The sequence below is a fragment of the Dermatophagoides pteronyssinus genome, unplaced genomic scaffold, assembly GCF_027571235.1.
Source record: "Dermatophagoides pteronyssinus isolate colony J.1.1.1.1 unplaced genomic scaffold, Derpt_VIB-CSIC_2022.12 sq0011, whole genome shotgun sequence".
Lineage (NCBI taxonomy): Eukaryota > Metazoa > Arthropoda > Arachnida > Sarcoptiformes > Pyroglyphidae > Dermatophagoides > Dermatophagoides pteronyssinus.
In genome coordinates, this window is record NW_027461535.1 from 334675 (window position 1) to 355491 (window position 20817).

General features: G+C 30.2%; 2 protein-coding genes and 2 long non-coding RNA genes across 8 annotated transcripts; 1 reads left to right on the forward strand and 3 right to left on the reverse strand.

Moving 5' to 3' along the window:
- Positions 1–1532: 1532 nt before the first annotated feature.
- LOC113790074 (protein FAM151B) lies at positions 1533–7218 on the reverse strand. 3 transcript variants are annotated; one of them, XM_075821541.1, is made up of 5 exons: positions 7127–7218; positions 5274–5467; positions 3073–3637; positions 2747–3006; positions 1533–2681 (listed from the first exon to the last, which is right to left on the reverse strand). In XM_075821541.1, the coding sequence occupies exons 2-5, from the start codon at positions 5286–5288 to the stop codon at positions 2514–2516; spliced, it is 1008 nt and encodes a 335-aa protein (XP_075677656.1). In that variant the 5' UTR covers positions 5289–5467; positions 7127–7218; the 3' UTR covers positions 1533–2513. The 3 variants fall into 3 exon arrangements, with proteins under 3 accessions (XP_075677656.1, XP_075677657.1, XP_075677658.1); XM_075821542.1 differs by lacking the exon at positions 7127–7218 and adding an exon at positions 6014–6378; XM_075821543.1 differs by lacking the exon at positions 7127–7218 and adding an exon at positions 5537–5661.
- Positions 7219–9650: 2432 nt separating this feature from the next.
- LOC142645407 (uncharacterized) lies at positions 9651–13106 on the reverse strand. Of its 2 annotated transcripts, none has more exons than XR_012846548.1 (3): positions 12782–13106; positions 11891–12694; positions 9651–11154 (listed from the first exon to the last, which is right to left on the reverse strand). It is a non-coding gene; the product is annotated as an uncharacterized LOC142645407 (long non-coding RNA). The 2 variants fall into 2 exon arrangements; XR_012846547.1 differs by having other exon boundaries at positions 9651–11160.
- Positions 13107–14939: 1833 nt separating this feature from the next.
- LOC113790671 (arrestin domain-containing protein 2-like) lies at positions 14940–20556 on the forward strand. Of its 2 annotated transcripts, XM_075821574.1 has the most exons (9): positions 14941–15091; positions 15202–16031; positions 16126–18575; positions 18718–18840; positions 18903–19120; positions 19213–19392; positions 19458–19655; positions 19727–19841; positions 19907–20556. In XM_075821574.1, exons 3-9 carry the CDS (start codon positions 18464–18466, stop codon positions 20365–20367), a joined length of 1407 nt encoding a protein of 468 aa, XP_075677689.1. In that variant the 5' UTR covers positions 14941–15091; positions 15202–16031; positions 16126–18463; the 3' UTR covers positions 20368–20556. The 2 variants fall into 2 exon arrangements, with proteins under 2 accessions (XP_075677688.1, XP_075677689.1); XM_075821573.1 differs by having other exon boundaries at positions 14940–16031.
- LOC142645416 (uncharacterized) lies at positions 18295–19912 on the reverse strand. Its single transcript, XR_012846551.1, has 2 exons — positions 19517–19912; positions 18295–19336 (listed from the first exon to the last, which is right to left on the reverse strand). It is a non-coding gene; the product is annotated as an uncharacterized LOC142645416 (long non-coding RNA).
- Positions 20557–20817: the final 261 nt, after the last annotated feature.

Consider the following 20817-nt stretch of genomic DNA (forward strand, 5'->3'; position numbering starts at 1 on the left):
CAATATCAAAAAAACAAACATTATCAATGTCAAGAACAATGTCACCGGCAAAAACCCGTTCAACAATGATGACAATGAAAACAACAAGTCCCGGTGGACATACATTAGATTTTATTGAACCAAAAACAATTAAAACAAAAGATTCAACTGAAATGATTAATATAAAAGTAAAAATGTCACCAATAAGTAAAATGTTATCAACAGCAGTACGACAAAATACAAAATTTATGATGAAAAATAAAAAAACAAAATTAACAACACCAACAATGGATGATCAAAAAACAATATCGAAAACAATGGATAGAAAAACAATAAATATAACAATTAATCAACAACAACAACCAACAAAAATGAAAATAATACGTAAAAAAGATATGATTAGATGGATAGCAGGTATGAAAACACCGAAAACATCATCATCATCACCAAAAACATCATCATCACCAAAACGACAAGAAACAATAAGATCATTTGATATGAAAACATTATTGGAAAAATTATTACGTAAAATGAATCTTTGGCCAAAAACAACAATACAATCGATAACAAAAACAAAAACTGAAAAAATGCCATCAACATTAAAAACAATGAAAAGATCACCAACAAGTAGAAAATCATCATGGATTAGAAGAAGAAAAAGATCATCAATAGAAAGAATACCAACAAAAGAAAGATCACCAAAAGATAGAATAATGAAAAGAAGAAGAATAAGATCAACAACCGAAAGAATGTCATCATGGTTTCGAAGAAGATTGTCAAGAAGACCATCAAGAAATGATACACGAAGACCAAAATCAAAAAGAATACGTACAGATCGATATGATGATGATTATGATTATGATGATGATTATTATGATGATCGAAATGTAAGAATGACAAAATCAGAACAACAACGACGACAACGACGACGAAGAAGACGATCCGATTATGATGATGATTATGATTATGATGATTATGATGATGATCGAAGAAAAATTGGAAAATATCATCATCGATCACCACCAACAATAAAACGATCAATACGTCGAACAAGATCATCACGTTCACCATCACGAACAACACAACAAACAATACGTGTTAGTGAAGCATTACTTGTACCACAAGGATTAAAATTAAAATTAATGAGACAAAAAGTAAAAAGATCACCAGAATTATATTATAATGATGATTATTTGATTGAACAACAACAACAACAACCACAATATCAACAACAACAACAACGATATCGGCGACAATCACCACCACGATCACCACCATTACCGGTATCAACAGTAATACGAACAAAATATATGCCAAAAATGCCAACATGGTGGAATAATCGTATAAAAATGATTGCTAAAAATCAACCAAAATGGTCATCACCATTAAAAGAACCGATATGGAAAATAGGAAAATCAAAATCACCGAGAATTAAAATTCCAACACCTTATGTTTCACCTAGATAAAAATAAAATAAAATAATAATATTTATAATTTATAAAAAAAAATTATAAATAACGAAAATACAAATAATAAAAAATTGCACAAAAAAATAAAATTATAAATTTTTTCCATTTATTTTATCAATTTTAAAAGTTTATAAAATCAATGTGTGTGTGTGTGTGTGTGTGTATTTGTGTAATTACAAAGAAAAGGCACTATAAAAAGTTGTAAATTGCATGTTTTGAAATTATAAATTTTTTGTAAATCACCGGTCCAGTGGACACCGTTTGTTAATGTGTTTTTTATCAAATATAATCGGATGTAGTGACTATTTGTAACTCAAATAATTTTTTTTTTATAAAAATCAATTTTTTTCGCATTCAATTATTTTCATTGAGAGGAATAAGGACTAGAGATGATTGATGATTTTGAACAGAATTTGTAAAAAAAACTAAACATTTTTGCTTCAAATGAATGAATTCAGATAGAAAATTGTTTGGTGGGATGCTGCCGTTTTTGTTTTTATAAAAAAAACCAAATGTAGTGATGATGATTGAAAAAAAGAAAGTATGAAAAAATTGAATGAGATTCCTAATGATGTCATTGTGTGTGTGTGTGAATTTGGTCAGAAAAATAGATGAAATTTTTTTTTGTAGTTTAAGATTCTGAAATGTAAAATGTACAGGATTAAAAAGTTTTCTTTTTTTTTTTGTTTGTAAAAAATAAAATTATAAATGGATATTATAAATGTGTGATTATTATTTATTTATAAAATGATGATTGGTAATAGAAATATTTATAAATATGGATTATTAATTTTGAAACTTTTTCTTCATTTTTTTTTTTTTTTTTTTGTTTTGTTTGTAATTCCCAAAAATTTATCAAACAAACAAAAGGCACCAGAGAATTACCTAATCCTTACATCAGAGAAAAAAAACAATGGCTAAAAACAGAACAGAACAAACAAACAAATACGAAAATTAAAAAAACAAACAAACAAACAAATTAAAATGAAACAAAAATGAAAAATAAAAACAAAAATGATTTTTTTTTGTGTTGTTTTTGTTATGTTTTGTTGTTGTTCCAAATATTCAAATATTACTAGCACGTCGTAATTCATTAATAACTTCGGAAGGCATATCATAAAAAACGGAATTGATTGAGAATGCTTTACGTATGATAAATAAATCATGTAATGTTAGATTATTATTGGCAAATTCTTCTGGATGTGCCCATACGGTTAATGTACTGTTTGGTACCTTTTAGAGAAAAAAAAAATCAATCAAATTAGTAAAACTAAACAAAATCAAACAAACAAACATACCTGAAATAGAAGACGTTGTATTTCACAAATTGAATATTTAAGTAATGTAGCATTAACTGGAAATGTTAATGGTTGCATTAGATTATATTCACGTACTAATGATGACATATGATCAATCATTTCACGGCTATAGCCAATTTTTATCTGTCCATCCAAATTAGTTGTCCAACCAATAGATATGATTGCTTTTGGAAAACGTGTTCGACATAACATTAAAAATGTCCATGCATCTACTGGTGTTGTTTCAGGATTGTTTGGTCCTAAATCAATCAAACAAAATAAAAATCAGAAACATAAAAAACAAACAACAAACAACAGGTACTTACCAGCAAGAATATCAGCATTCAAAACAATTGGACCTTTAATAAAATCAACATGTCTAGCCAATACACGGAATGCCGGTTCAACAACACGTGTTGATTTAAAATCCAATTTAATACCTTTTGCACAATTTGAACGAACAATTTCTATAAGAAAATCTTCCAATGTTAAATCACTAATATTATTTGGTGGATGTGCCATTATTGGTACTGGATAACGTGATGTTTCAGCTAAACTAACATCACCTTCAATCATAAGATCATCATTACGTAATGATGTTAATAATTTTTGTCGATTATTAACAGCATGTGCCCAATTTAAACGTAAACCATCACCATTTAATGGAAAATAATCAATTAAATTTGGTGATATTTGTATACGATTATGGAAAGTTGTTGTTGATGTTGTTGTTGATGAATTTGTTGATGATGATGATGATGATGATGATGAACCAATACCATTACCAATACCATTGGTTACTGATGAATTTGAATGTGTTGATGATGTTGCAACACTTGATGGAAATATTGTACGGCCAAGACATGATGGCTGTGTAATTGTTGTTGAACACTGAAATCCAATCATTTTATTAAATTTTAAATTGATAAAAATTAAGAGTTTTTTGAATCGTTTTTTTCGGTTAGAAATTAATTTAAATTTTCAATTTTCACACACTTGGTTATCAAACGACACACACACTTGGTCATTAAGTTGGAAAAAAATAGATGAAAACGATGTGTTTCTGAGAAAAACAAAAATTCTAACATCATCATCATCAAACCAAAAAATCAAACAGATGTGATCATCACTGGTGATGTTGTACAAATGATGTTGATAATAATTTTAAACGAAAAGTAAAAAAAAAATCATACAAAAATCATGATAAAATACACTACATATATTTATAACCTACATATATTTAAAAAACAACATATAGAAACCTGGTTCAAAAGAGAGATAGGTTTTTTGATTTTTCTTGTTGATCATAATCATCATACGCCCGAATATAGACACCTGAATGATAAACCAAACTAGCCATTTTTTCAGCAAGCAAACCAACAACTTGAGAGATTTGGTTTTTTAAAAAAACCAACTTGAAAATCAGGTTCTCATCATAGGAAAATGAACACCACACAGACACACACAGATATATATTCAAGTTTGGAATAGAGGTCGGGTATCCATCAACCAACCAACCAAACATCATACATTTCGGACGCAAAATAAATGAAACACATTATTCGGGCGACTAAAAAAAGAGAGACGAAAAGCCAGGAAAGAGAAATTTTTTTGCCATTAGTTCATTATCGTGTCGATCTGATCGGATTGGTTAACCTGAAAAAGAGAGAAACTTTCTCAAATTAAAGAAACTCTCTCTTTCATTTTCGTATTTCACTTTCTCCCCCTCTTCTTCAACCAAATTTAACATGTTGAACATTTTTTTGGGCAGCTTGAAAAGCATTTTCAATCATAAAATGATCGGTCGGTCGGTCGGTTATTCGAAAATAACCAAAACAAACGAAATATATAACAGGTGTGTGCGCACAGGTGTGCTCTTTTTTCTTTCTTTAATCAGCTACAAGCAAGTTGCAAGTTCATTGGTCTTTTTAGCGAAACTTTCTTTTCTCTCTCTCTCTCCCGAAACAAAAATGATCCAATACTTAATGGACAATTCAGTCGGTAAGATATGTATGTATATTTCCCATATGTGGCGGAAATGTTAAGATCAAACAAACAAATGACGAAAATAGAATCATTCATTCATTCATCAACAACAACGACAGCGAAAGTTTATTGACTTCGATGTAAAAACAATTTCTCTTTCTTTTCTCAACTAAACCTGTCCCGAAGATTCGGATTGAAGCTCACGATCATCATCATCGTTCCTTTCCAGAAACTTTTTTTTTATTGTTGGGAATATTTCTCTCTCTCTTCTTCTTTCTCCAAAATCATTCAATTTCAATCCGATAATCTTGATCATTCATTATCATAATTTGAAGTTATGCTGTGTGTTTTCAAAATCACCATCATCAAGATTTATGGGTTGGTGATTTTGGAGAAAGAAAAGAGTTTGATGATGATGAGGATAATTATACAAAACACTTTCGCTTATGCGTTTTATGGCCAAAAATAACCTTTGGCCCAGTTTGACTTTTGGATCAAACAGAGCAACAAACAGAAAAAGAAAATAAGAAGAAAAACTTACCTGGCCGTATTTCATCGATGATGATGATGATGATTTGTGATTTTAATATTTTTTCTTCCAGTGATGATTATCGTTTGGATTTGGACTTGAAAAATTTCCAAAAAAAAGGATTTTTTTCACTTTTGCTCGGTCGAAACACACTTGCCAATCAATCGATCGATCAATAATCGAATTTATCGTTGCCTAATAAGACACTAAACACAGGGAAAAAAATCAAAAATCAGAAAAAATCTTATCACTTTTTTTTCGTCAAACTAATCGACCTGAAAGAAACCCTAGAATTGATATGATACACACACGCTGACAACGGTAGAAAAAACAGAAAAACAGATCGAAAATGATTGTAATCATCATCATCATGACAACAACAGTATTTTGGCATATAATATTGGGGTAATATTCAACCAAAAAGCAAAAGCAAAGCAAAGAAAGCATGGGCGCCATTCAAATGTTTATAATAATAATCATCAACAGGAGAAGCCTTGGCGCCCAATAAAATAGCGTGTGTGTGTGCAGTGTGCGGTATAAGGTCAATGCTCTTGGTGTGTATGGTGTATGGTGTTTTTGGACTTCGCGATCATCGAAATGTTATTTTTTTTTTTTTTTTTTTTTTGTGGCAACAAACAAAACAAAACACGGAAGTATATATTGCATTACATTGCTACAAATATAGACAGAGACACACACACAGAAGAAATTTACAAGAAATTTACAAAAACAAAATTATTTTATAAACTTACGTGTTTCTGGTTTAAAAAAAGTAGAAATTTTACTTTAAACTTTTGCTTTTTTCAAAGAAATGTCATAGCCACACACACATGGATTGCCTGCCTGGGTTAAAGTGTTCTAAATTTGGGTTTTTTCTTTCGTTTTTCGAGAAAAATTCTAATAAGATGTGTTCGAATCGAGCAATGTTAATCGGTGTGTGTGTGTGTGGGAGTTTAGATTTGTTTTTACTTTTCTTCGGTTGTTGATTATTCGCATTTTTCAGTTGTTGTTTTTTCTGGCAGAAGATTCTTCGTTAGCTCAATGCCATGACAATCATTTTTTGTTTTATGGTTAAGTTCAAAGTAAAGTTTTTCTGGTTACTTTGGAGATACCCAGAGAGAGGGAGTTTGTTTGCAAACGAAAGAAAAATAAGGTCAGCAAAAAAAAACACCGAACCTAATCATTAATTTGAATAAAATATATTTCCTAAACCGCCCGTGAAAAAAAAACGAAAACAAAACAGACATCAAGCAAGAGAGAGAGAGAGAGATATTTTAAGTATCGATCAATTTTGGTAAAGAAAAAAAATCAATCAATCAATCGATCGCTTTGATAATATCCTGATATCGTAATGATAATATCGTACTTGCACACACACACAAATATCACGATCGAGGACATCGAACTGACATCGAACTTTGCAAAACAAAACAAAAAAAAAAGAGAAAAAATCATATCCCAAAAGAAGAAGAAAAAAAGAAAGTTTATAAAACTTTCTCTTTCTGATTTTCTTTTGTTACATCAATCAATCAATCGATCAATCAAATAATCCTGAAATACCCTAAATACCTTTTTTGGCTAATTTTTTGTTTTTGCTGATTTTTTGTTTTAGCTGATTTTTGGCTAATTTTTGGTAATGAGAATCATCTTAATTGCAAGGTAATAATAGTTGATTGTATTCACAAAATTCCAAAAAAAAGGTTCAAGTCATCGGACATTGCCCTTTCTGTTTTGTTTTTTTGCTTTGTTTTCAACCGTGTATTAAATGATCTAATAGAGAGAAAGAGAAAGTTGAAAAGAGAGAGAGAGAGAGAGAGAGAGAGAGAGAGAGAGAGAGAGAGAGAGAAAAAAAAAGGAAAACAAACCAATCAACCAAATCACTATCATCGTCGATAATGATGATCTACTTTGTTGGGTCAGTTGAGGGCACGAACCTTACCACTATTTTAACAACAACAACAGCGAAAAAAAAACTCGTAGGATTATCGATATTTTGGTTGTCAGTCATGTCAATGATGATGATGATGATTAGATCACAAATGATGATGTACGATTTCTACGATCTTTGTCTATAAATAAATAAATCTTGTATGCCGTGTTTTTGTTTGTTGTTTTTCAAAGATCATTGAGCTTGAACGTTTAGAAGAAGAAAAGAAAAAAAAACATTATTAAGCTTACCTGTTGTTGTTGTTGTTGTTATAAATATTTTTTTTCGTTCAGGTAAAATCAATCGATTGATCGGATCAAATCGATTGAGTTTTGCTAAGTTCAGATTTTAGTGGTCGATCAAACTTACCCAAAAAATCAAACAGGTAGAAATATCATCCACATCTGCATCAAATTCCTATTTGCATCGAAAACTTTTTTGTAGTTTTTCTTTTTTTTTGATTCAAGTTATAAATATCTTCTTACAAGGCTTTCTTTCTTTCTTTGTCGTTTTCGTCTATATCGACATGGATGATTCTATTTTGTCTATTTTTTTTCATTTACCAAATCGAAAGAATAAGTCAACGATCCGAATGAATGAATGGATCACCACTTTCAATTTTTTTCATTGAAAATAAACGGATGATATGGATGAAAAAAGGATGATTGTCAAAAAAAATTGGTTGGCGAAAGGATTCTCTCTTTTTTTTACTTTGCTTTGTTGTTGTTATTTGGTTGGTTAATCGTGTTGAGAGTCGATGTTGACGACCAAACGATGACGATGACGACGACGACGACCGATGGTGATAGTGATGGCGGGCAATGAACTGTATGAACTTTTCTTTCTACGGTCATTGACTTTGTTTTGATGATGATGATGATAATAGAAAAGGACTTTGAACGTTTTCCAAACCAAACGATGGTTGTCTAATGATGATAATGGTGGTGGTGGTGGCAATAAGCGTTGATGATCATCATTTTTGGACAATAAATTCATAAAGGGTTAATACAGGTTATGGATGGATTCTTCGTATCGATCGATTTATCAATTATCACCATCATAATCATCGATATTTTTGATGATACCAGCGAATAACCGACCGACCATTTTCACTTTTTTTAAAAAAAACAAAATTCATAAATGATGATTGTCGATCCTTTTTGGCGAATGCGAATGATGATCATCGGTAATCCATTAACTAATCATCATCATCATGATCATTATCATCATCATCATCGGTATTTATAGCCGCGGATAATTAATTTTGCCCGAAGCTTCACTTTTTTTTCCGTTGGCCACCAAAAATTCGAACATAAATTAAATTCCGAAATCCATCCGTAGATGGCGCATTAATCATACGGAAATCCATTGAAAACTAACGACATCTAGTGATGGAAAATTTGGTTAAATTTTTAGTTTTTTCAAAAAAAAAAATCAAATTTTTTTTGCGGTTTAAAAATCGATTCAAACAAAAAATCGATAAATCAATATTTTCTGACAGAATTGAGGGACGAGAGAAAAAAAAAAAGATTTGCAAAATGCATTTCATTATCATTTTTTGTTCGCCAAAAGAAGAAAGCAAGCAAAATTGATTGATTGATTGATTTAATTTTCTATTTTTTTCGTGTCACACATTTTATCGATTCGAAATAAAACAAAATGAAACGAAAAACTTGACATAAATCGATAATAAAGAAAGAGAGAAAAAGAAGAGAAAATTGTTTCATCAATTTTTTCCCAGGGAAATTTCCCGAGAAAAAAAACAAATCTGAAAATTATTCAGTAACGAATGAAAGAAAAGAAAAGAAAGGAAAAAAGTTTTGAATAGCAAAAAAAAAGATCGATTCTTGATTCTGGATTCTTGATTTTCCTCCTCATCATTATCTTTATATCAGATATAATTGAATTTCCAAGTAACAAAAAAAGAAAAAAAAATCAATTTTGACGATGATGCAAAAGCAAAAGTGAAATTCCTATAGGTAAATTATGGATGATTATGAGATTCAGCAAAATAGGAAAAAAAATGATGTTTTTTCGACGCATTCTCCGTTCGAATTGCTCTGTGCTTTCGATAGTTAGTTATACAGAGAGAGATTGAATTTACTTGATCCAAATAAATAACAAGATAAAGAAGAAGAAGTAAAGTAAAACTTGAATTGAAATTTATGATTTTATTTCGCTATTTGTTTCGTTTACTGTCTTTTATATATTTAAAGCTAATCAAATAAACTGAAATAAAAAACAAAACATTTCATTATAGAAAAGATCCATTTGGACTAATATAAAAATGACACTTTTATTTTGGTTTTTTTAGTTTTTAGGGGTTGTTGTTGATTATTGTATCAGATTTCGGAATTTTATTTTTAGTTTTTATTCCGCCGAGATAGATGGAGAGAGGGAGAGGGAGAGGGAGGGAGAGAGAGAGAGAGAGAGAGAGAGAGAGAGAGAGAGAGAGAGAGAGAGAGAGAGAGAGAGAAAATAAACGATTTTATTGAAAAATTTCGTTGTGCTGCTACCTGCTGGTAGTCTGCCGTTTAGGCACAGCATACTGATTAGTCCATAAAGACATTAAAAAAAATAAAATCAATGATACAAAAAAGAAAAAAAAACAAAAATAAAAAACAAAAGAACAAAAGAAATTAATTTAAAAAAAAAATTAAGTTAAAAAAAAAAAAAAAGAAATTAAATTAAATCGTCAATTCGAAGCGTAGATGTGGTGATGTATCATTTTTATTGAGTCAATCACAACCGATTCGGCCATGCCAACCAGGTGGCTTTCGTCGATGCCAAATCTGCTGAAAAATGATACAACTTGGGTCGAGATGGTACCCCTTGCTCCGAACCAAAGTCCATAAATCTCTATATTATCAATTGGATATTGTTGGAAGCTTCTTTTTAGATCGTCCGAGCATCCGGAGTAGATTGCTTCCTTCTCGGCCTGGACGATCCGACCGACGTCCTCATTGGACTCGAAACGTATAGTCGGATCGATTATATATGTTGATCCTGATCTTGGATCATGTGCTAGGATATCCACCCGCCTATTCGAGCCGACATTATCGGTACATGTTACCTCTATGTGACAGGTGATATTTTTTTCTCTAAGCACATCCACCAATTTATTTTTGATCTTGTCGTGTCGTTGGATCCGTCTGAGTTCACCAAACGGACAAGCACCCAATACATGCGATGGTGTTTCTCTCTCTCTACCGCATCTGCGGCAGAGGATGGATGCTTGTCCGCTTGATGAACCAGGAACTCCATTCAGATTGGCATAATTTACGTTCAGCTTAAGAGCAGCTGTCCATTCGGACGCCGATAAAATGCTCTTTTTGTATAAAGCCGAATTCGAACGAGGCTGGTTGCTGAAGTGTTTAACCCCGATACCTTGATAGTCTAATGCAGCCCAGTTATTGAAAGCTTTTTCACGTAATTGGGCGCGTAGTTGTTTTGAAGAATTGCCATCGACCTGTAAGCTTGATTTACACGAATCGATTTCGTTTTGGCAGTTAACGACTGCATGAAAAAGCTGATCAGGCACTTCAATCAATTTCAGAGAGATGGAAATATGCTGTAAGTATATTTCCCACGATAAGTTCATAATTCCAAGCCCTCTGAATTTTTTTGGTGAATAGATCATGTCGCTGGAGGTTGAAGTAGGTAAACCAATTATGGCTTTGACTGTAGTTCGGATTGTGAGATCAAGACCTTCAACATAGCGAGTTGGAATTTTATTTAATGGTGCAGATTGGACCGGGTATATCAACATCGGTAATAGATACTGGTTTAGAATGCTAAGTTTCTGGTTTTTCTTTAGTAGTGGTGACGAAATTAATTGGTTGCAACTATTGGTAAATTTGGTCATAATTGATTCATCAAAAACCAATTCATCTTTAAATGTGCATCCCAAATATCGTATGACTTCGTTGTGATTAATGCATTTGATTTTGGCTTGACCGGTTAATTCTAGTGCTCCAGGAACCAGTTCGCCATTTTGAACAATAAGAGAGAGAGAGAGAGAGAGAGAGAGAGAGAGAGAGAGAGAGAGAGAGAGAGAGAGAGAGAGAGAGAGAGAGAGATTCTTTTTTGTGAATAATTCAAGCTAATGTAATCAAAAAGGAATTTTTTTTGTTTTTTGTTTTTTTTTTGCTTTTGAATAATAAAATCAAAAAAACAAAACAAACAAAACAATTGAAGAATATTCTTGGGAAATGACGAAAAAAACAAAACAAAACAAAAAACAAACTTCCAACTAAATTCTGTTTTGATTGTTGTTGTTTTTTTTGACATTAAAAACAACCCGAGAGAAAATATATAAAAAAAAAAATAACCGGATAACCGGATTTCTCATCGGAATTTCCATCAAGAAAAAAAAAGAATCCAAAGCATCGTTGTTGTTTCAGGCGTCATCATTATTATTCTACTGCTGCTAATTAATTAATTCATTAATTAATTTCTGCCACTGTTGCTGTTGCTAAAGTCTATTTAGATCTTTGTTGTTTTTTTAATTTGGTGGTGACAAGAAAACCAACAAAACAAAACAGAACAAAATCTCTCGCGGTCTTTCATTTTGTTTTTTTCCTTCAATGAAAACTGTCAGTTTCAGTGATTTTCATTCTTTGCTTTTTCTGGATTGATGAAAATCATTTTCAAAAAAGAAAAGAAAAAAGATTTTTGTCACAAAAAAATGAATTTTACTTACACAAGTTTTGTCCTTGGAACGCTCATCATAATCAAAAAAAAGAAGAGAAGAAAAATCGGGGTTATTTTTGGCGTTTTTCATCTTTGGTTTCTCTTTTTGGGTTGGGTAAAAATTCTGATGACAGAATCTCAGAATCAGAATCTATTTATATTGACGACATTCACTAAAGACGAAAATCAAAAATTATTGGTTTGGATTTTTTGGTGGTGGGCAAAAAATGTCATAAAGAATTTGTTTTCTTCTTCATCCAAATGACCCATATACAATATGGTGGTGGTGGTGCTTAATATTTTCATCGTTAAAAAAAAAATTTTCAAATAGAATTTCTAGCTTAATGTTGTTGAAATAGTCATTTTGGGCAGAAATATTCTGCTGTTGAAATAGAATCGAATGGAATGACCAAATTTATCAATTTAGCCAAAAAAAAAAAACATTACGAAGAAAGAAACATTTTTCATTCTCGCTGAGCATCTTTTCTTGTTTTCGGTTTCTTTCTCCCTGATTACAACAACCGAAAACAAGAAAATTACATTATGAATATATTATGGCAAAAGTGTAATGTTTTTGCTCTGGTGTATCCAAGCATCATTAATAAGAAAAGCTCAAAGAAATTCTCCAAAAGACAAAAAGTGATAGCCAGTGTGACAAAATTGGTTTTTTTCTTCTTTTTGTTCTTTCTTGTCATTATTTTCATTATATCCAAAATGATGATGATGAATGAATGAATGATTTGAATTTAATTAACCAATTCATTCTATAGATATTCATAGATGGGTATCATGGATAAAAAATGATTGATGATTTCTATTAAATGAAAAAAAATGGGAAAACAAAAACAAAAACAAAAATTATTATTTTGGTGACAAAAAATGAAACAAAAGTTTTCTTTACCTGTAAAATGAAATATTCATAAATTGAATTTTTGTTTCGGTGGCTTATTTGAATAGAATTTGCTTTTGGTTTATGGTTCAAACAAAAAACAAAACAAAAAAGTCAAGTTTTGTTTTTTTTCGGAAATATCCTAAGGCTGATTGTATGTTTTTGATGTGTTTTCGAGTTTTTCATCATGATGATCATGATGAAGATCAAAACTGAAAACAGGATTCACGTGATCGCAAAAACATAAACAAGACACACACATCGTCATTTCGTTCCTGGAACATTAAATAATCCAAAACAAACAACGATGAAAACATTGAAAAAAATAAGAGTTGCACTTTGGATTCCGTTTATTGGAATGTGGACAAAAAACATTCGAAAAAATGAAATAAACATTCGAAATTGTATACAATTCAAGTAGAAATAGTCGAATGATGATGATAAATAAATAACAAAAATGATGCTTCCACACACCTACACACGCAATAATATCTATTTTTGTTTCATTTTGTTTTTGTTCCTGATGACAATAAGTAATGATGATGATTATTTATTGACCAATCGAACGATCGATCGATGATAAATCATTATTGACAATTTTCTGGTGGTTCAACAAAAAAATTCCTATTCCTGTTTTGTGTTGAAATAGTTGCTGTTGTTGAACACTGCTCGTCTGATCCATTTACTTTATCGTTTTTTTCGTAATTCCCAAAGAGAAATTCATTGTATCGATGAATTGAATCGAATGATGGTGGCCGACGATAATGGTTTTTTTCTTCTTTGTTCTTTTCTTTTCGTACAGAATAAAATAACAGAATAAAGGTGAGCAAATTTTCTATTTTTACTTTTTTTTGGTGTGCATGTTGAGTGAATATAGCTCATCATAATGATAATTGAAAAGAAATTCTTTTCAAATTTTAGTTTTTTAACTTTTATACCACCATCATCATTATTATTAAAATATGCTTATTCATGACAAAAATGAATGGCGAAGAGAGAGAGAGAGAGAAGGAGGAAAAAATTCATAACTTTTTTTCAAAAAAAAAAAAAAAAAAAATTTGAAAAACTTTTTCCGGAATAATTCTTTGGAATCTTTCCACTTTCAAACTTTTCACTCACTTGCGACTATTTCAACATTAACGAACAACATTTTCTTTTCAAGAGAAACAAAAAAAAACGTTCGAATTTTCGAATGTTTGGATTCTTCTTCTTCTTTCACTCGATTCAAGAATCGAAGAATCAGAATTTCATTTATAAAATTCTCTTTCTCTCTCTCTCTCTCTCTCTCTCTTTTTCTATTTTTGATTTATTGAATGTTTGCTGGATCAACAGAATTGAAAGAAAAAAATCTATGGGTCATACTTTGTTGTCTATATTGACAAAAAAAACATCATTATACGATCAATTGATGCGGCAAAAATTATCATCATCATCATCATCATCATTACATTCGTAATTCGTTAAATAACATCATCATCATCATCATTATTATTTTAACATCAAAGAATCTAAACTAACCAATGATCAAACTACTAAAAAAACTACTTCCCCAATCAGAAAATGAATTTTTTTTTCTTTTCTTTTCTTCTCTTCTAAATATCGCAATATAGATCAAGAATAACAGCCATCATCATCATCATTGGCACTAAATTACATATGGCGCCAAAGAAACAATGAATTGTGTGTGTGTGTGAATTGAAAAGAAAAAAATGATGGCTTTTCACATGAGTGGTTTTTTCACCATAACCAAAATAACCGGGAGCCTGTATAAATCATCATCATCATCATCATCATCATCATAGTCATACTGGCCTTTATAGAAACAATGAATTTTCATTGCAAAATTCTGTAGTTCAAATTCTGTATTCTGTGGAATTCACACCGAAAAAAACGAAAATGACCGAATCCGGGCTGGCCAATTGAATGGTTGGCCAAATGGTGAGCAAGACCACCACCATCACTATCGATTCAACCACTCCTTTTTTTTCCCAATGGTTTTCAAAAAAATTTCCCAAAAAAAAGGAAGAATATTCTGTTGTTGTTGAAGGAAAACTGACAAAAAAAAGTTAGATGTATAGAGATTCGATTCAAGGAGATTCTATAGTTTTTTTTCTTCTTCTTTGAATGATGTTTGTTTCATCAGAAAAAAATCATTACTGCTGCTGCTTTATGGTGGTGGTCGTCGTGGATCATCGTATGGCGTCATTAATATTTTGGTTTGTTTCGAGTTATTTCCATCATCATCATCATCATTATACTAACATCATCATCGATGTCGTCGTCGTCTTCAAGAATAGCAGATGTTTTTCAGCCAGGCAGCCAGTAAGTTTTTGCTTCTTGTGTGAAGAATATTCGCAAATTTTGTTGTTGTATCTTTATTTGATTGTCGTCTGACGAATGAAATTCTTATTCTTCCTTGACTTGATACACAGAACTTTCAAGAAATTCTGGAATTTTGATTTCTGAATTCTGCTGTTTTTGATATTTTTAAGTGCAAAATTAATTCTTTCAACCAACCACAACAATCACCATCAACATTGGAATTCTTTTGTGAATAACTTTTTAAAATTGAAATTCTTTGGAAGAACAAAATTTTCATAATTTCTTCGTCGTTGAATGAAAAACTTTCAATTAAAAAAAGCACTTTTCAATGGAAATTTTGAAAATTTGATTTTTCAAAAATGGCAAAAGTCAAATGAATTTCAACCGAAACAAAACAAAGAAAAAAAATTGAAATTTTTTTGGCGGTTTTTCTCCCGAAAATCATCCGAGTGCTCATCCACAAAAATTGTAACCAAACAAAACAAAAGATAAACAAAAAAAAACTCATTCGAAATTCTTATCACATCCATAAACAAAGTGACAGTATTTTGCTTGTTGTTTTTCTGTTTCCTTTTTTTTGCCACAAACATCATCATCATAATTAAAATTAACGACAATGATAATGATGATGATCAGCTATCGAAATCGTGTATAGTAAATAAAAGATCGTGGCCAGAATATTCTTCTAGTGTGTTTTCAGTTTATCATTTTTTCGTAATTTATTGTCATTTTGGTGGATGCGGGAATGTTGAATGTGTGTGTGTATGGCATTCATAATTGATTCATTGAAAAACAGCAACCAGAAGAAGAAACATTTGCCCGAAAAAGACAACTTCTAGAATTCATTTGATGATGATGAACCTATAGAATAGTAATCGAAGACGGAAAAAACGAAAAAGCCATTAAGATTGGTAGTTATTTATTGATTAACATCAATTTGGTAAGAATTTCTTTTTGTCCGTTTTGGCCATAAAAATTCCCCCAAAAATAATGATAATTTTTTTTTCTTTTCCTTTGTTTTTCTCGAATGAAAGATGATCATCATTTTGGATTCTGATCTTTGAACTTGGAGCATTTCGGATTTCCCGAATCGAATCATCAATCAAAAATCGAATGAAAACGTAGTACAAGAAGGAAGAAGAATCTGATTTTAATTCAAGCCTTGTCGAAACATTCGATTTTTTCTGTTTGTAATCTGATCATCCTTATCATTCGATTTATATATATAGAGAGAGAGAGTGAAACAAACAAGAAAAATGTAAAGATCAACGACAAAAACTATCGTCATCAGTTTTTTGTTTTTCTTCATTTTTTTTCTCTCTCTCTCTCTCTCTCTTCAAGTTTGTTAATTGGCCAATTATCAATCCATCCAAACTATATATATATTATACAACGATTGGAATATGTTGTTTTTATTTTGTTGTTGTTAAAGACTTTCTTCAAAAAAACGAAAGAAGAAAATCCGACCAAAAACAACACAGAATTCTATATATAAATGATAATCATTGTTTTTTGTTTATTTTCACCGGGTTTTTTGTTTTGTTCATCCATTTCGAATGAACAAAAAAACAAAACGAATACAATGCCCAAATGACATGATTTTTTTTCTCTATTGTTTATGATTATCCGTGATTTTCAGTGTCTATGGATTCTTGCTAATGGATTCTGTTTGATTTTGACAACAACAACAACAACAACCGACCGACAATCGTCAACAACAACAATGACAAGATTCTAAATGAATGAAAAAAAATAACAATAACAAATGACATGATACATACACACACATACTGGATATTGTGCTGAAATAAGCATGAATTTAATCGAATGAAAAACGACGAAAACGAAGATGAAAAAAAATCGATTTTTGACACCAACCGATCGACCGACAAAAGTGTGAAACCAAAAATTCTCTTTCTTCTCCCCAGTCCGTTTGATGGTTGTATAAAATCAAAATAACATAAACATTGAATCCAAGAATTCTACACACACTTAAGATTTTCAAGATTCTTCTATTTGCTGCTGCTGTTTTGATTCTTCAAAATTCTTTAAAAAGAATTTATGATTTTTTCTTTTTGATCATCATAAATCGTGAATGGTGTGTGTGTGTGTGGTGCAAGTGTTGTGTAGAAATGGCCGTTTGCCAAACCATTTCGAACGTTTCAAAAAAACATTCGAAATATCAAATGAATATTGATGAATTTTTTTTCCACAATACCTGTGTGTTTTACCTGTATTTTTGTCTTTGAAATTCTTCATTTCGCATCATAATGTTTTGATCTCTTTGTGTGTTTAATCCCATTTCAGCTTTTTTTTCTTTCATCATTCATCATCATTATATGGATCGAAAATATATGTGACACAGCACAGTGTGTGTTTGACTTATTTCGGTGTGAAAAAAGCATCTAAGCCTGACACAAGAGAAAAGGAAAACGAAATTTTTTTTTCCGATTTTAACAGGCAAACTCAATTAGCCCAAAAAAATAGTGTGAAGAAAACATACATATTTCTTCGTTTTTGGAACCAAAACGAAAAATTTGACTGTTGGAAACATCAAAAAAAACATGAATCAAGAATTTATATGTTTGTATCCCACATATGGTAGATTCTGTCAGAGAACAACAACAACAAAAATAACAAGATTTTCAAGAATTCTTTTTTTGATCGATCGTTTTTGTTTCTGTGTTTTTTTTCTTTTGGTTAAATGAAAAAAATTCTCGACACTAATGACTAAAGACGACGACGACGACTAACACACAAATCAACCAGGCTTGTAAATTGTAAATGAATGAATATTCTATAAGCAAAAAAAATATCTGTTTCTTTGCAACAACAAAAAAAACCGGATCAATATTTCACAAGAATATTCTGTGTGTGTTTTATTATTTCCAAGTATATACGGGTTTTATTTTTCCATTTCCCTCTCTCTCTCTCTTCATTTTATTTTAAATGTGAACATTTATATTCGATTAAGGAAGAGGCGAGAATATCAAAATGTTCAAATAATGTATAATAATGTTTTTACAATTACAAAGAAAGAGAGAGAATTTCGAAATCTAATTTTATATTTGAATGGTCATTATCATTATCATCATCATCATCATTATTATTGATGATTATTATTATAATGATTTCCGCACACACAACATATTGCCAAACAAGAATCTTTTTTTTCTATTCAATGTTTTACTCATTTTGATTGATTCGAATGTCACAATTACTTAATTTTATTTCAACATGAATAAACAACGACAAAGATAAGATTTTCTCTCTGTGTTCTGTGTTTTTTGTGTTGTGTTTTGTGTATGTCGTACATCATTTACGGACCATTGAATATTATCATCATCATCAACATTAAGAAACAAAAAAAACATGGATTACATACGACAATTTGATATACGTTTAGAAAAAGAAATGTATTATCCGGGTGAATGTTTAACCGGACATGTTATATTAAATACATTGGAAAATTTTAAATTAAAAGGTTTGTTTTTTTTTTTTTTTGAAAAAAAAAATATTTTTTTGTCTTGATTGATCGATTGAACATCAAAAATCGATTTTGATAATAATAATTTTCTTTATTATTCTTGTTTCTGCATTGTGAACACAATCACAAACATACATAGCCATACGTGTAATATTAAGAGGAAAAGCACAAGCCGAATGGAAAGTAATTGTTAGTGGTGATCGTCGAACCGTTAAAGATGATCAAATATTTATTGAAGATCGTTGTAGTATATGGGGTAAAGGTAAATATTTGATTTGAATTTTTTTTGTGTGTATCATTATCATTGATTATTACAATTATTAGATGGTGAAACCGGTGTACTAACAAGAGGTCAACATTCATTTCCATTTAAATTTCAATTACCTGAAAGTTGTTTACCATGTAGTTTTGAATCAAAACCATGTCAAATACGTTATTATATTAAAGTAACTATTGATATACCATATGCATCACCACCACAAGGAATGAAATATTTTACAATTATTGGACCACATATTGATTGTATGGATGAACAATATCTGGTAATTTTGTAATCATATATCATATCTATTTTATTCGTTTCATTTTCACTTTTACTTTTATTTATTTTGGTTCATTTTTATCCAATAAATAGAAGCCACTTGTTGGCCGTGATAGACGTTCAATTTGTTGTCTTTGTTGTCGTCATGGTATTGTTAATCTAAAAGCATATCTAGAACGTTCTGGTTATTGTTGTGGTGAAAGTATACGTTTAAAAGCTGAAATTGATAATCAAAGTGAAGAAATTGTACGATTAAGATTAAAATTAGTTCAGGTTTGGTTTGATGATAATGATTTTTTTACTTCAATTTAATGAATTATTTCGACATTTTTTTCTAGCATGTAAATTATTCTATTGAACGTGGTGTATTAGGACTAAGTAAAGAATTAACACATACTGTACTTGAATATCTTGGTGAAGATGTACAACCTGCACAAAAATTTCGTTTCGATAGTACGGATAGTCTTGTTGTACCGGTAATGCCACCAACATTATTAAATATATGTAAATTATTACAAATCTATTATATATTAACAGTAAGTTTATTTATCAATCAATCATTTGATTATTACTTTATATTTTCATTCACTTATTATTGGGTTTAAAGGTTTGGATCGAAATGGAAAAATCAAATGATGATCTTCATCTAAATTTTCCAATAACAATTGCTACATGTCCATTTAGGATACCGAATTCAAATAAACAACCAATCATTGATTATGGTAATTTTGTAGATTGAAATTTATGTTTAAAATGATTATTAATAATTTAATATCGATATATATAGATGTATGCTGTGATCATGTTGAAGGTGGCCAATATATTGGACCAGAATTTCAATTAGGTCAAGTATATGATGGATCATTAGGTATGGAAGAAGGTGAAACTATTGTACTTTATCGTCCAGTTTATGTTTGTGTTCGAAAATCTACTGCCCATCAACATCAACATCAACAATCACAATCATCATCCGCAACAACAACAAAACAGTCACAACAGCCAATATCCACAATTTCGAAAAAACCAATATCAGAAACGTCAAGTTCTTTACCAGCACAATCATCATCATCATCAACATCACATAATCAACAACATTCTCATCAACAACAACAAAAACAAAAACAATGTGTCCATCATCAACAACAACAAAATCAATCAGAATTTACAAAACAACGACAAAAATCTATTAATAATGAGCTTACAAATAATGTTTGTCCTGGTGATCCTGGACCAAGTCGTCATTGTTGATTCAATCAAATCAGATTTTTCAAAATAATCCATCCTGTCAATTCTGTTTTCTTTTTAGTCATTTTTTTTCATTTGTACAAAATGAACATTTACATCATTTTTCATTCATTCATTCATATCATATGTTTATCATTTTATTTTGAAATCAAAATTTAATTAATAAAAGAAAAATTTTCTAATCAAAAATCATTTAAATTTTAAATTCAATTTTTCTAAATAAGTTTCAAGTTTTTTTGTTAATTTTTCAAAAACTTGTTTATCATCATTATCGAAAATTTGTTGTAAACGTTTATGATCAAAATTTCGTAAATCATCAACAATACTGATGATTGTATGAAAATCACGATCCATTGAAAAATATTTATCAGAATTATTATTTGTTGATGATGATGGAAATTTATTGATTGAACGATCTAAACTATCATTTAAAAATGATAATGCAGAAATATT